General features: G+C 37.6%; 1 protein-coding gene across 1 annotated transcript; it reads left to right on the forward strand.

Annotated features, from left to right (window-relative positions):
* Window positions 1-420: 420 nt before the first annotated feature.
* LOC108459114 (uncharacterized) lies at window positions 421-3,250 on the forward strand. Its single transcript, XM_017758476.1, has 5 exons — window positions 421-716; window positions 1,190-1,251; window positions 1,759-2,081; window positions 2,831-3,005; window positions 3,123-3,250. The coding sequence occupies exons 1-5, from the start codon at window positions 421-423 to the stop codon at window positions 3,248-3,250; spliced, it is 984 nt and encodes a 327-aa protein (XP_017613965.1).
* The last annotated feature ends 12,893 nt before the right edge of the window (window positions 3,251-16,143 follow it).

The following is a 16,143-nucleotide window of genomic DNA, read 5'->3' on the forward strand; positions in this document are numbered from 1 at the left end:
GTTATTACTTTAACTGACACTGGTTCTACTTATTAGTATGTGTGCATAAAGTTGGTGTCTAGCATGAATATGCCTGTTAAATCTACGAAATTTATGATTAAAGTGTCAAACCCATGAGGCAAATATGTGATAGTCGATAAAGTATGTAAGAAATGTCTTTTAGTAGTTAAAGGTCATTGTTTTCTAGCCGATTTGATGCTATTACCATTCGATGAGTTTGATGTCATATTGGGCATGAACTGGTTGACATTCCATGATGCTGTAGTAAATTGTAGACAAAAGGCTATTAAATTAAAATGTGAAAATGGTGAAACCCTTTGGGTTGAATCAGGTCAGCCAGGGAACTTGCCTATGGTGATATCTTCCATGTCTGCCTAGAAATGTTTGAGGAAAGGATGTGAAGCTTGTTTGAATTTTGTAATGAATACTAAGGAATCAGAGTTGAAGGTTGAGTCAGTACCAGTTGTAAGTGAATATGTGGATGTATTCCTGAAAGAATTGCCCGGGTTACCCCCTAATAGAGAGGTTGAATTTGGTATAGAGCTAATGTCAGGGACCACGCCTATTTCAGTTGTTCCGTATTACATGGCCCCGAATGAGCTAAAAAAACTAAAGTCTCAGTTGCAAGAACTGACCGACAAGGGTTTTTTGAGACCAAGCTTTTCACCGTGGGGTGTTCCGGTGTTCTTTGTGAAAAAGAAAGATGGATCTATGAGGTTGTGCATAAACTACCGGTAGTTAAATAAGAGGATGATCAAGAACAAATACCCGTTGCCACGAATTGAAGACTTGTTTGACTAAGTGAAGGGAGCAGCATGGTTTTCTAAGATAGACTTGAGATCTGGTTATTATCAACTATGAGTTAAAGAAGCAGATGTGCCTAAAACCGCTTTTAGGACGAGGTATGGCCACTATGAGTTTCTCGTCATGCATTTTAGCTTAACAAATTCTCCTGCCGTGTTTATGGATTTTATGAATAGAGTATTTCGGCATATCTAGATAAGTTTTTAGTTGTATTCATCGATAACATCCTAATATACTCTAGAGACAGGGTAGAACATGCCGAACACTTGAGAACTTTTTTGCAGACTCTGAGGGACAATCAGTTGTATGCCAAATTTAGTAAAAGTGAGTTTTAGCATAGGGAAGTCGACTTTTTGGGCCATATTGTTTTGAGTGATTGTATTAGGGTTGATCCTAGCAAAGTTTCTGTTATTGTTGAATGGAAACCACCAAAGAATGTGACTGAAGGTATAAGCCTTTTAGGGTTGGCCGGTTATTACAGGCGATTTGTAAAGGACTTCTCTATGATTGCGACTCCTATGACAAGGTTGCTTCAAAAAGGAGTTAAGTTTGAATGGTCAGATAAGTGCCAGCAGAGTTTCGAGAAGTTGAAGATATTGTTGACTGAGGCTCCAGTACTAGTACAACCCGAATCAGGAAAAGAGTTCGTGATTTATAGCGATGCTTCTTTGAATAGGTTGGGATGTGTACTTATGCAAGAGGGCAAAGTTGTGGCTTATGCCTTGAGACAATTGAATCCTTATAAGACGAACTATCTGACACATGACCTAGAGTTAACCGCCATAGTATTTGCTCTGAAGATCTAGCGACATTATTTGTTCGAAGAGATATGCCATGTATATTCCGATCATAAAAGTCTTAAGTACTTGATGACCCAAAAGGATTTAAATCTGAGGCAACGTAGATGGTTGGAACTATTAAAAGATTATGAGTTGATTATAAATTACCATCCAGGAAAAGCGAACGTGGTCGTCGATGTATTAAGTAGAAAATCATTGTTTGCTTTGAGAGCAATGAATGCCCGATTGACCTTGTCAGAGGATGGTTTGGTTCTAGCAGAGCTAAAAGCTAGACCGACATTTCTTCAAGAAATTTTTGAGCCTCAGAAGAATGATAGCGAATTACTATCCGAGAAAACCCTGTGCGAATTGGATGTTGAATCAGATTTTCGGATTGGTTTCGACTATTGCTTGAGATTCCGGGATAGGATTTGTGTTCCTAAGGACACCGATTTGATTCGAAAGATATTAGGTGAAGCACATAGTGGTTGTTTGTCAGTACACCCCGGGAGTACAAAAATGTATAACAATTTGAAGAAAATGTATTATTGGCCGGGAATGAAAAGAGACATATCAGAGTTCGTTTCCAAGTGTCTTATGTGTCAACAAGTGAAGGCTAAACACCAAGTACCTTCAGGTCTACTTCAGCCTATCATGGTTCACGAGTGGAAGTGGGATCGGATTACTATGGATTTCGCGAGGGGTTTGTCGGTAACCCCAAAGAAAAAGGATGTTGTTTGGGTTATTATGGACAGGCAAACAAAGTCTGCGTATTTTATACCAGTACGTATCGACTACTCCCTTGAGAGATTGGCTGACTTTATGTTTCTGAAGTTGTAAGACTACACAGGGTGCCCTTGTCGATTATTTTGGATAAGGACCCGAGATTTACCTCAAGGTTTTGGAAAAAGTTACAAGAGGCATTGGGAACAAAGTTAAGTTTTAGCACAGTATTTCACCCGCAAACCGACAGTCAGTCGAAAAGTGTGATTCAGATTTTACAAGACATGTTGCGGTGTTGTGTTCTCGAATTTCAAGGTAGTTGGGAAAGGTACTTCCCATTGGTTGAATTTGCCTACAATAATAGCTATCAGTCGAGTTTCAAGATGACGCCTTATGAGGCTTTATATGGGCGAAAGTGTCGAACGCCCTTATATTAGATCAAGCTCAGAGAGAGTCAGATTCACGGGGTCGATCTAGTTAAGGAGACTGAAGAGAATGTTAAATTGATTTGTGACTGTTTGTAGGCCACCTTGGATAGGCAGAAATCCTATGCGGATTTGAAACGGAAAGAGATCAAAGTTCAATTTGGCGTTCGAGTGTTTTTGAAAGTATCCCCATGGAGAAAAGTTCTCAGATTTGATAGAATAGGCAAGTTGAGTCCTCGTTTCGTAGGATGCTATAAGGTTACCGAGAGAATAGGTCTGGTTGCCTATCGATTGGCCTTACCACCAGAATTGGAAATGATTCACAACATGTTTCATATGTCCATGCTACGTCGATATAGATCAGTCCTTTCGCTTGTGATTGTGCCAACAGAGGTTGAGATTCATTCGGATATGTCTTATGGTAAGGAACCTGTCAAGATCCTAGCCCGAGAGGTTAAGCAACTGAGAAATATGAGCGTTCCCCTTGTGAAAGTATTATGGCAACGACAAGGGGTTTAAGAGGCCACATGGGAGCCCGAAGAGATCATGAAAAGCCAATACCCAAACCTTTTTACCGGTAAGATTTTCGAGGGCGAAAATCCCTAAATGGGGGAGAATTGTAACAGCCCAATTTTAGGGCTAGTCGAAATAGTGATTTTGAAACCACTAAATCGAGTCCAAGGAAATTATTTTAAATATCATTTTATGTATTGTAGTATGATTGGATAAGTACTTGAAAATTTTGGTGAATTAATTTTAGCGATTGCTTGCTTAATTGTGAAAATGGACTAAATCGCGTAAAGTGCAAAAGTCCTATTTTTTCGGATAAAGGTGTCAATTAGCTAAAGAACCTAAATTGGGGGCCTTAAAGAGCAATTAAATCCTTAGAGAATAGGGTGGCCGGCCATAGGGGAAAATTGATGGGAAAGTCAAAATTAGGTAGTGTTTTGGTCACCAATTTTGACTAGTTTTAAATAAAATAAAACAAAAAGCTTCATCTTTTTATTTCTTCTTCTCCAACCGATTTTCATATTCAAAAGGCGGGTTTTGGGAGCTCAAAATATCAGCCATTAACATCTCTTATAAGTAAGTCATTTATAAGGTTATTCTTGATGATTTTTGTATTTTTTGACTCCTCGTAACATAAGCTTTCGATGAAGGGGATTATTTTGCAAAATGGTTGAGAGATTACGGTTTTGCCATGAAAGAATATGTGTAGTTTTCTGAAATTTTATGGAAGAATATGAGTATTATATGTGTAATAAACAACTTTTATGAAGGGATTTTTCATTAAAACCCTAATAGGGACTATTTTGCATAAGTTGGAAATTTGTTAATAAATGTGAGAAATAATGGAAGTTTTGGATTACTTCTGGTATAAAAAGTAATTATCTAGACTTATAATATGAATAAATTCATTAAAAATATATTAGTCTTATAATATGAGGAAATTCGATAAAAATCGATTTTCGAGCATAGGGGTAAAATGGTTATTTTGTAAAAGTCTAGCGGCAAAATAGTCATTTTGCACAATTATGAACTTTCGAGTGTCTGAATTGATATGCTGATGAAATAAAAAAATTTTATTAATTTAGATCAAGGGAAACGTGATTTGGGTCTTGATCAGGGTAAGAACAAAGTGTACGAGGGTTAAGCTCGTCTTCATCATTCTGTATCCCAGTAAGTACATATGTAAATAATGTGTTTTTGAAACTTACTTTGGTATATTTTAATAATATACATGTGTAATTAGCTTATTGTTATTATGCGTCTAAATTCTAATTATTGCCACGAATGTATAAATGACATGTTATGCGAGCAAATTACAATGTGAGTAAATGTGATGCTATTCGATTAGATATGAAGCCCCGTTCAACCTTAGAGATAGCATAGGATACAAAGATACATGTTATGAAAATTATGTGGTCTGAACTTATGAGTTGAGTCTAAGTTCATGAGATAAATGCTATAGGTAATGTCGGCCTGGGTACTAACTTTGTGTATAGACCCGTGAGTGGTTCAATGAGCAAACGTTACATGATAGCTATGGGGTCTGGGTCCTGACTTGATAAAATGACCCGTGAGTAACTCAAATATGAGCGTTTCATAGAGCGAGGTAGCCCTGATTTCCTATATGGCATTTAGACGCAAATTCCCCGCGTATCTATCTGTATTGCGAGAGTTCAATAGGTAACCAGAAGATTTAGTTGGTGAATACTTTGATGAGGTATGTATACAGAACTCATGGTTAGGACCTGAGTGAGGAACGAGGTGTGTTAAGTATACATGAATGAAAGGAAGAGTAAGATAAAGATTTATGTGATTTATATCTTTTAAGCATGACAAGCTACCGTTGGATGAATATTATTTTCTTATAATTACACTTTATTTGCATATATGTGCTTACTAAGCTCCCACGCTTACCCCCATTTCTTTTATTTCCTTATAATGCTACCAAGCTAGTATCGGGGATCCAGTGACATCAAAAGCTTCGATCACACTATCACTCAAGACCTTGGTATAGCTAGTTTCATTGTTTTGTTTTCTTGCATGTATAGTAACTCGAGTCTTTGTTTAGTGTTTTTGTTAGTTAGCTATAATGTGTTAGCTCATATGATGAATATGATACTCATTTTGTATAAGGCCATGGATGATGGTCAATACTCATTTTAATTTATAAATAGAAGATGATCTTTTTATGGATGAGTAAATTGTATAATTGAAATGTTGTCTATTGTGGTTATTTTGGCTATGTGATATGCCCTTATGTTAGTATAGAGTGATTGATGTAGGTTACATAAGTAAGGGTGACAAAAAGGCTTGGTAAATAACCTTATTTTGTCCACACGGGTGTGTGTCTCGGCCGTGTGTGACACACGGTCCACCACATGGGCGTGTGATTTGGCCGTGTGTCTCCTGCACGTAAGAATTGTAAGTAAGTATGCATAGTAGTAAACACACGGGCAGAGACACGACCGTGTGTTTCAGCTGTATGAAGGGCACGGCCTAGCACACGGACGTGTGCCTTGGCCATATGGCCCTGAAGGATTACTGACGTCAGAAACAGAATATCCAAGGTTTTGCACACGGGCTAGGACATGGACGTGTCATGGCCGTGTGAAGAACACGGCCCAGAGACACGGGCGTGTTCCAGGCCGTGTGAAAACCACTGTAGGTGTGCATTTAGAATTCATTCCACAGGGGTATAGGACACAGGTGTGTCCCTTTATTGCTTAGGCCATGTCAACCACACAGGCTAATAGCACGACCATGTTGAAATGTCACACAGACGTGTTGCCTCTAGGGGTGTTCAATCGGTTAACCGACCCAAAATAACATTAACCGAATTAACCGACCTTTCAAAATTTTTAACCGTTAACCAAACTGAAATTTTTTCAAAAAAATTAACCGAACCGAAAATTTTTCGGTTAATTCGGTCTGTTAACCGAATTAATCGAAAATTATATGTTTTTTAATTTTTGGTTAAAATAAGTATAAAATTAACCGAATTGATCGAATTAATCGAATTACCGGAGTTACCCGAATTATCCAAATTAACCGAATTAATCGAATTAACTAAATTATTTGTATAAAATTATATGTTTTTTATTTTTATTTTTAGTTTTTTATTTTTATTTTTATTTTTATTTATTAAATTATTTGTAATTTTATGATTGGGTTGAGTAATTGGGTTGGGCTAGGTACTTGGGTTAATATATATTAGATTGGGTATTTGGGTTTACGTTGGATTGGGTTTGAATGAATAGTGGGCTATTTATATATTATAATTTTCTTTATTAATTTTTTCGGTTAAACCGAAAAAATTCGGTTAATCGACCGGTTTCAAACTGAATTAACCGTTAATAGAAAACTCAAAAAATTATTAACCGACCCCCGACCAAATTAATTTGGTTAACCGATCAATTAACCGAATTCGGTCGGTTAACCAAATTTTTTCGGTTTTACCCGAATTTTGCACACCCCTAGTTGCCCCTCCCACACCAGCGTGTGCCCCTGTGTTAAGAATTATTTTCAGAGTTCTTTAAAGGACTTAGATTGTTTCTGAATGGGTTCCAATGAATGTTTTGAGCTTAGTAGGCTCTTATTAAGGCGTTTATTAAAACAATTGAAAAAGTTTTAATTTGACCATGTTTTGGTGTTATGAAAACGTTTATATACATAAGTTTAAGTTAGGTAATGCCTCATATTCTGACCCGGCGTGGGACACGGGTGTGTGGTGTTACATTTAGTGGTATCAGAGCTATAGTTTAGTCGATTCTCAGACTAAAGTAACGTGTGTACTAGTCTAGCTATACATGCCATAAATAAATTGTGATAGTGTGACGACTCATGATCTTTTAAATTGTATTTCCATATAGTAATGAATCCCGATTGAACTATGGCGGACGACGTAGAAAGTAACGCGTCGACCCCCGTCGAAGAGGCAGTGCCATCCGATAATCAATGTCCCACGATTAGTCAGGGAGGAAGAGAAGGAGCTCGAGAGGCCTTTCTCCACATGATGAATTAGTGGTACACAGAGTTCGTCTGAGCAAACCCGAATGCTCAACCTCCTCCACCCCCACCTATCCCTCAACCTATCCCCGTAGTACCCTAAGGTGTGGACCTTGAGAGGCAGAATAGTCCTCCAGTGGATAAGATCCAGAAGTATAGAGCCGAGGAGTTCCGTGCTAATAAAGATGATGACCCTGAAAGGGTAGAATTCTGGCTTGAGAATACCATTAAGGTATTCGATGTATTATCTTGCACTTCTGAAGAATACTTGAAGTGTGCCATATCCTTGTTGAGGTACACTGCATACTACTGGTGGAAGACGTTAGTTTCAGTGGTGCCTTAGGAAAAGGTCGTATGGGAATTCTTCCAAGGGGAATTCTGGAAGAAATACATCAGTGAAAGATTTATGGATCAAAAGCATAAGGAATTTTTTGACTTGAAACAAGGCCACATGACGGTCACTGAATATAAAGAGAGTTCGTCCAACATAGTAAGTACGCTCGGGAGTGTGTAGCCCCCGAGGCTAAGATGTGTAGAAGGTTCGAAGACGGACTTAATGAGGATATTAGACTGTCAGTTGGTGTCCTTGAGTTGAAAGAGTTCGTTGTACTTGTTGATCGGGCCTGTAAATCCGAGAAATTAATCAAGGAAAAGAAGAAAACCGAAGCGAAAACTAGAGATATAAGGAAGAGACATGCGAGCAAGTCATTTCCATCACAGTCTAAGAAATCCAGAGACGCCTACTCTCGTTCTCATGCATTATCTGGACATTCGTACTGAGATCGTAAGAAACAAGATTCGAATTTTAAGTCTCGGGATACATCAGTGGCTAGCTTAAGCAATGTCAAATCTTTCAAACCAGAATGCCAACTTTGTGGTTGAAATCATTTCGGCAAGTGTAGAATGAACAATGGATCCTATTTCCGATGTGGTTCTCAAGATCACTTTATTAAAGATTGCTCCGAAATGACTGACAAAAAGAAATTTCAGAGTATAAGGCCAAGTGGCACCAATTCTAAAGGAAGACCTCAGAAGAATGTTAGAGTTGGGGGTGGTAGCAAGAATGTGACAAGAGACACTACCGTAAGGTCTGAAGCTAGAGCTCCGACTAGAACTTATGCCATACGTGCACGTGAAGATGCATCTTCTCCTGATGTGATCACCGGTATATTCTCTCTCTATGATAATACTGTTATTGCATTGATTGACCCTGGTTCTACTCATTTGTATGTGTGCATGAAGTTGGTGTCTAGCACGAACATGCCTATTGAGTCTACAGAATTTATGATTAAATTGTCAAACCCATTAGGCAAATATGTGATAGTCGATAAAGTATGTAAGAAATGTCCTTTAGTAGTTAAATGTCATTGTTTTCTGGCCGATTTGATGTTGTTACCATTCGATGAGTTTGATGTCATATTGGGCATGGACTGGTTGACATTCCATGATACTGTAGTAAATTGTAGACAAAGGCTATTAAATTAAAATGTGAAAATGGTGAAATCCTTTGGGTTGAATCAGGTGAGCCAGGGAACTTGTTTATGGTGATATCCTCCATGTCTGCCCAGAAATGTTTGAGGAAAGGATGTAAAGCTTATTTGGCTTTTGTAATGAATACTAAGGAATCAGAGTTGAAGGTTAAACCAGTACCAGTTGTAAGTGAATATATGGATGTATTCCCGGAAGAATTGCCTGGGTTACCCCCTAATAGAGAGGTTGAATTTGGTATAGAGCTAATGCTAGGGACCACGCCTATTTCGGTTGCTCCGTATCAAATGGCCTCGAATGAGTTGAAAGAACTAAAGTCTCAGTTGCAAGAATTGACCGACAAGGGTTTTGTGAGACCAAGCTTTTCACTGTGGGGTGCTCTGGTGCTATTTGTGAAAGAGAAAGATAGATCTATGAGGTTGTGCATAGATTACCGGCAGTTAAATAAGAGGATGATCAAGAACAAATACCCATTACCGAGAATTGACGACTTGTTTGACCAACTAAAGGGAGCTGCATGGTTTTCTAAGATAGACTTGAGATCTGGTTATTATCAACTACGAGTTAAAGAAGCAGATGTGCCTAAAACTGCTTTTAGGACACGGTATGACCACTATGAGTTTCTCGTCATACCTTTCATCTTAGCAAATGCTCCTGTCGTGTTTATAGATTTTATGAATAGAGTATTTTGGCCACATCTAGATAAGTTTGTAGTTGTATTCATCGATGACATCCTAATATACTCTAGAGATAGGGTAGAACATGCCGAACACTTGAAAATCGTTTTGCAGACTCTGAGGGACAATCAATTGTATGCCAAATTTAGTAAAAGTGAGTTTTGGCTTAGAGAAGTTGGCTTTTTGGGCTATATTGTTTTGAGTGATGGTATTAGGGTTGATCCTAGCAAAGTTGCTGCTATTGTTGAATAGAAACCACCAAAAAATATGACTGAAGTTAGAAGCTTTTTAAGGTTGGCTGGTTATTACAGGCGATTTGTAAAGGACTTCTCTATGATTGTGACTCACATGACAAGGTTGCTTCAAAAAGGAGTTAAGTTTGTATGGTCAAATAAGTGTCAGCAGAGTTTTGAGAAGTTGAAGATGTTGTTAACTGAGGCTCCCAAACTAGTACAGCCCGAATCAGGAAAAGAGTTTATGATTTATAGTGATGCTTCTTTGAATGGGTTGGGATGTGTACTTATGCAAGAGGGCAAAGTTGTGGCTTATGCCTCGAGACAATTGAAACCTCACAAGAAGAACTATCCGACACACAACCTAAAGTTGGCCGCCATAGTATTTGCTCTGAAGATCTAGCGACATTATTTGTTCGGAGAGATATGCCATGTATACTCCGATCATAAAAGTCTTAAGTACTTGATGACCCAAAAGGATTTAAATATGAGGCAACTTAGATGGTTGGAACTATTAAAAGATTATGAGTTGATTATAGATTACCATCCGGGAAAAGCGAACGTGGTCGTCGATGTATTAAGTAGAAAATCATTGTTTGCTTTGAGAGCAATGAATGCTCGATTGACCTTGTCAGATGATGGTTCAGTTCTAGCAGAGCTAAAAGCTAGACTGACGTTTCTTCAAGAAATTTTTGAGCCTCAGAAGAATGATAGCGAATTACTATCCGAGAAAACCTTGTACGAATCGGATTTTCGGATCGGTTCCGACAATTGCTTGATATTCCGGGATAGGATTTGTGTTTCTAAGGACACCGATTTGATTCGGAAGATATTAGGTTAGGCACATAGTGGTTGTTTGTCAGTACACCCCAGGAGTACGAAAATGTATAACGATTTGAAGAAAATATATTATTGGCCAGGAATGAAAAGAGACATATCAGAGTTCGTTTCCAAGTGTCTTGTGTGTCAACAAGTAAAGGCTAAACACCAAGTACCTTCGGGTCTACTTCAGCCTATCATGGTTCACGAGTGGAAGTGGGATCAGATTACTATAGATTTTGCGAGGGGTTTGTCAGTAACCCCGAAGAAAAAGGATGTTGTTTGGGTTATTATGGACAGGCTAACAAAGTCTGCGTATTTTATACCAGTACGTATCGACTACTCCCTTGATAGATTGGCTAACTTGTACGTTTTTAAAGTTGTAAGACTACATAGGGTGCCCTTGTCGATTATTTCGGATAGGGACCTGAGATTTACCTCAAGGTTTTGGAAAAAGTTACAAGAGGCATTGGAAACAAAGTTAAGTTTTAGCACAGTATTTCATCCGCAAACCGACGGTCAGTCGAAAAGTGTGATTCAGATTTTACAAGACATGTTGCGGTGTTGTGTTCTCGAATTTCAAGGTAGTTGGGAAAGGTACTTACCGTTGGTTGAATTCGCCTACAATAATAGCTATCAGTCGAGTTTGAAGATGGCGCTTTATGAGGCTTTATATGGGCGAAAGTGTCGAACGCCCTTATATTAGATCAAGCTTAGAGAGAGTCAGATTCACGGGGTCGATCTAGTTAAGGAGACTGAAGAGAATGTTAAATTAATTCGTGACTATTTGAAGGCCACCTCGGATAGGCAGAAATCCTATGTGGATTTGAAATAGAAAGAGATCAAAGTTCAAGTTGGCGATTGAGTGTTTTTGAAAGTATCCCCATGGAGAAAAGTTCTCAGATTTGATAGAATAGGCAAATTGAGTCCTCGTTTCATAGGACGCTATGAGGTTACCGAGAGAATAGGGCCGGTTGCCTATTAATTGGCCTTACCACCAGAATTGGAAAAGATTCACGACGTGTTTCATATGTCCATGCTACATCGATATAGATCAGTCCTTTCGCTTGTGATTGCGCCAACAGAGGTTGAGATTCATCCGGATATGTCTTATAGTGAGAAACCTGTCAAGATCCTAGCCCAAGAGGTTAAGCAACTAAGAAATAGAAGCGTTCCCCTTGTGAAAGTATTATGGCAGCGACATGGGGTTGAAGAGGCCACATGGGAACCCGAAGAGATCATGAAAAGCCAATACCCAAACCTTTTTACCTGTAAGATTTTCGATGGCGAAAATCCCTAAATGGGGGAGAATTGTTACAGCCCGATTTTGGGGCTAGTCAAAATAGTGATTTCAGAACCACTAAATCAAGGTCGAGGAAATTATTTTAAATATCATTTTATGTATTGTAGCATGATTAGATAAGTACTTGAAAATTTTGGTGAATTAATTTTAGCGATTGCTTGCTGTGAAAAATGACTAAATCGCATAAAGTGCAAAAGTCCTATTTTGTTAGATAAGGGCGTCAATTAGCTAAAGAACCTAAATTGGAGGCCTTAAAGAGCAATTTGACCCTTAGAGAATAGGGTGGCCAGCCATAAGGGACAAATTGATGGGAAAGTCAAAATTAGGTGGTGTTTTGGTCACCAATTTTGACTAGTTTTAAATAAAATAAAACAAAAAGGCTTCATATTTTTATTTCTTCTTCTCCAATTGATTTTCATCTTCTAAAGGGGGGTTTTGAGAGCTCAAAATATTAGCCATTAACATCTCTTACAAGTAAGTCATTTATAAGGTTATTCTTGATGATTTTTGTATTTTTAGACTCATTGTAACATAAGCTTTCTATGAAGGGGATTATTTTGCAAAATGGTTGAGAGATTAGGGTTTTGCTAGGAAAGTATATGTGTAGTTTTCTGAAATTTTATGGAAGAATATGAGTATTAGATGTGTAATAAACAACTTTTATGAAGGGATTTTTCTTGAAAACCCTAATAGGGACTATTTTGTATAAGTTGAAAATTTATTGATAAATGTGAGAAATAATGGAAATTTTGGATTGCTTCTAGTATAAAAATTAATCAGCTAGGCTTATAATATGAAGAAATTTGATAAAAATCGATTTTTGAGTATAGGGGTAAAATGGTCATTTTGTGAAAGTCTAGGGGCAAAATAGTAGTCATTTTGCTCAATTATGAGCTTTCGGGCGTCTAAATTGATATGCTGATGAAATAAAAGAATTTTATTAATTTAGATCAAAAGAAACGTGATTCGGGTCTTGATCGGGGTAAGAACAAAGTTTACGAGGATTGAGCTCGTCTTCATCGTTTTGTATCCCAGTAAGTACATATGTAAATAATGTGTTTTTGAAACTTACTTTGGTATATTTTGATAATATACATGTGTAATTAGCTTATTGTTGTTATGGGTCTAAATTCTAATTGTAGCCACGAATGTATAAATGACATGTTATCCGAGTAAATTACAATGTGAGTAAATGCGATGCTATTCGATTAGATATGAAACCCTATTGAACCTTAGACATAGCATAGGATACAAAGGGGCATGTTATAAAAATTATGTGGTCTAAACTCATGAGTTGAGTCTGAGTTCATGAGATAAATGCTATAAGTAACGTGGGTACGGGTACTAACTTTGTGTATAGACCCGTGAGTGGCTCAATGAGCAAACGTTACATGATAGCTATGGGGTCGAGGTCTTGACTTGATAAAACGGCCCGTGAGTAACTCAAATATGAGCGTTTCATAGAGCAAGGTAGCCCTGATTTCTTATATGGCATTTAGACCCAAATTCCCCGCGTATCCATATGTATTTCAAGAGTTCAACGGGTAACCCGAAGATTCAGTTGGTGAATACTTTGATGAGGTATGTATACAGAACTCATGGCTAGGACCTGAGTAAGGAACAAGATGTATTAAGTATACATGAATGAAAGGAAGAGTAAGATAGAGACGTTAAGTGATTTATATCTTTTAAGCATGACAAGCTACCGTTGGATGAATATGATTTTCTTATAATTACACTTTATTTGCATATATATACTTACTAAGATTTCATGCTTACCTCCCTTTCTTTTCTTTTCTTATAGTGCCGCCAAGCTAGCATTGGGGATCTAGTGACATCAAAAGCTTCGATCATACTATCACTTAAGACCTTGGTATAGCTAGTTTCATTGTTTTGTTTTCTGGCATGTATAGTGACTCGAGTCTTTGTTTAGTGTTTTTGTTAGTTAGCCACAATGTGTTGGCTCATATGATGAATATGATACTCATTTTGTATAAAGCCATAGTTGATGATCAATACTCATTTTGATTTATAAATAGAAGATGATATTTTTATGGATGAGTAAATTGTATAAATGAATTGTTGTCCATTGTGGTTATTTTGGCTATGTGATGTGCCCTTATGTTAGTATAGAGTGATTGGTGCAGGTTACATAAGTAAGGGTGACAAAAAGGCTTGGTAAATAACCTTATTTTGTCCATACAGATAGGCACATGGGCGTGTGTCTAGGCCGTGTGTGACACACGGTCCACCACATGGGCGTGTGATTTGGCCGTGTGTCCCCTGCACGTAAGAATTGTAAGTCAGTATGCATGGTAGTAAACACACGAGTATAGACACGACTGTGTGTTTCAGCCGTGTGAAGGGCATGGCCTAGCACACGGTTTTGTGTCTTGGCCTTGTGGCCCTTAAGGATTGCTGACGTCAGAAATAGAATGTCTAAGTTTTTGCACACAAGCTAGGACACGGGCATATCATGATTGTGTGAAGAACACGGGCCAAAGACACGGGCGTGTTCCAGGCCGTGTAAAAACCCCTGTAGGTGTACATTTAGAATTAATTCCACACAGGTATAGAACACAGGCATGTCCCTATATTACTTAGTCAGTGTGAGCCACATGGGCTAATAGCACGACCATGTTGAAATGTCACACGGGCGTGTTGCCCTTTCCACACGGGCGTGTGCCCCTGTGTTAAGAGTTATTTTCAGAGTTCTTTAAAGGACTCGGATTGTTTCCAAATGGGTTCTGATGGATGTTTTGAGCTTAGTAGGCTCTTGTTAAGGAGTTTATAAATAAAATTGAAAAAGTTTTAATTTGACCATGTTTTGGTGTTATGAAAACGTTTATATACATAAGTTTAAGTTAGGTAATGCCTTATATTCCGACCCGGCGTGAGGCACGGGTGTGGGGTGTTACATGTCTTCTATATTCTTTTTGCTTTTTTCTTCTTGTTGTTATGTTATCTTCTATTTTAGTTCATCACCTTTTATAGTTCATATATATATATTGGTTCATAGTTTCCATGATCGATGCTAGTTATGTGTTTTTGATAAAACCCAAATCCTGTCATCATTTGACCCAACTGACTTTGGCTGCTGATTTGGGAAAGAAGAGGTAATGGGGAACTACATAGAATTAGAAACCTGGAGCTTTTTCTTAATTCTTGAAGTTTGTAGTTTTGCCTTCCAGTTTTAAGTGGATTTGTTTTTTTTCTTTTATTTCTGTTGAAGTTAAGTCAAAAGGTGTTATCTTTCTGTTTTATAGTTGTAATGAGCAAAACAAGTAGTCAAATTTTGGGTTCAGGATGATTAGTATGAGCAAGAGTGTTTGCTTTGGTAGATGCTTTTGAGGTTTTTTGAAATTTTGTCCTGATAGAGGTTTCTACTTCTGGGATAGTTTATAGGGTTTTCTTCTCTGATTTTGGAATTGAAGTTCCCTTCTCTTAATGGACTAGGTTATGTTGTAAAGGAAAATTAAATAAGGGTTGGTTCATTTTGGATTTGGTTCTTTATTTTGATTTGAATATGGTCAAGCATATATTAGGCAGGCTTCCTCGAAAGCCATCTAAGTCATCTGAGAATCGTGAATTTGAGGGTTCGTCTACTCCTCCTTTGAGTAATCCCTCCCACTTTAGAAGTAGTGATATCGTAGGTAATCATATGCTGCTAATTGATAACACCCCTTTTCCTGGCCTTAATTCTGCTTCTACTTTCATATATAGGCATGGAAGTAGACTCTCCCAAGTTGTTGATCAAAAACTTAATGGGAACTCAAGAATTGCTCCATATGAAGCTTTGTCAGGATTTAAGGATGTTCCTAACCCTTGAAACTGATTACCAGTTTCCCCAAATCACTTCAAGCATCTCCATTTTTCTTCTTCTCCTTTTTTCTTTTCTTCTTCTCCTTCTTCTTTTCCTCTGACCCTAAAATGTTGCTAGTACGGCTGTTAAAGTGAGAGTAACTGGTTAGCTGGACGGTTTTTTGACGTCAATGACGCTGTCACTTGCCATGTCACTTTGTCGTGACGTCTATGACGGAAAACGTCAAAAAGACTATAATGAAACTTAGGTGACTGTTTTGTCAGCCACCCAAAGTTGAGTAACTAAAATGAAATTTAGGTGATTGTTTTGCTAGCTACCTAAAGTCTTTAGTGACTCTTGGTGTATGAGGGAAAAATATAAAATATTATATTTGGGGCTATGATGTAAAAATATAAAATATTATAATTTTGTATTCAAATTAAAAAATTAATTTCGATTCAAACTTAAAATTTAAAAAAAAATTAAATTAATTCGAATGACTCAATTAATCTAATTTATTTACCTCAAAATTTAAATATTTATTTTTTAAAATCGAATCCAGCTTTATTTACAAT

Source organism: Gossypium arboreum, chromosome 4 (assembly GCF_025698485.1).
Source record: "Gossypium arboreum isolate Shixiya-1 chromosome 4, ASM2569848v2, whole genome shotgun sequence".
In the NCBI taxonomy this organism is placed as follows: domain Eukaryota; kingdom Viridiplantae; phylum Streptophyta; class Magnoliopsida; order Malvales; family Malvaceae; genus Gossypium; species Gossypium arboreum.

Coding starts and splice junctions, on each gene's coding strand:
- LOC108459114 (XM_017758476.1), top strand. CDS start 421: ATGAATACTAAGGAATCAGAGTTGAAGGTTGAGTCAGTACCAGTTGTA. Junction 717..1,189: donor AAGAAAGATGGATCTATGAG/GTTGTGCATAAA, acceptor TGATTGTATTAG/GGTTGATCCTAGCAAAGTTT. Junction 1,252..1,758: donor ACCAAAGAATGTGACTGAAG/GTATAAGCCTTT, acceptor ATTACCATCCAG/GAAAAGCGAACGTGGTCGTC.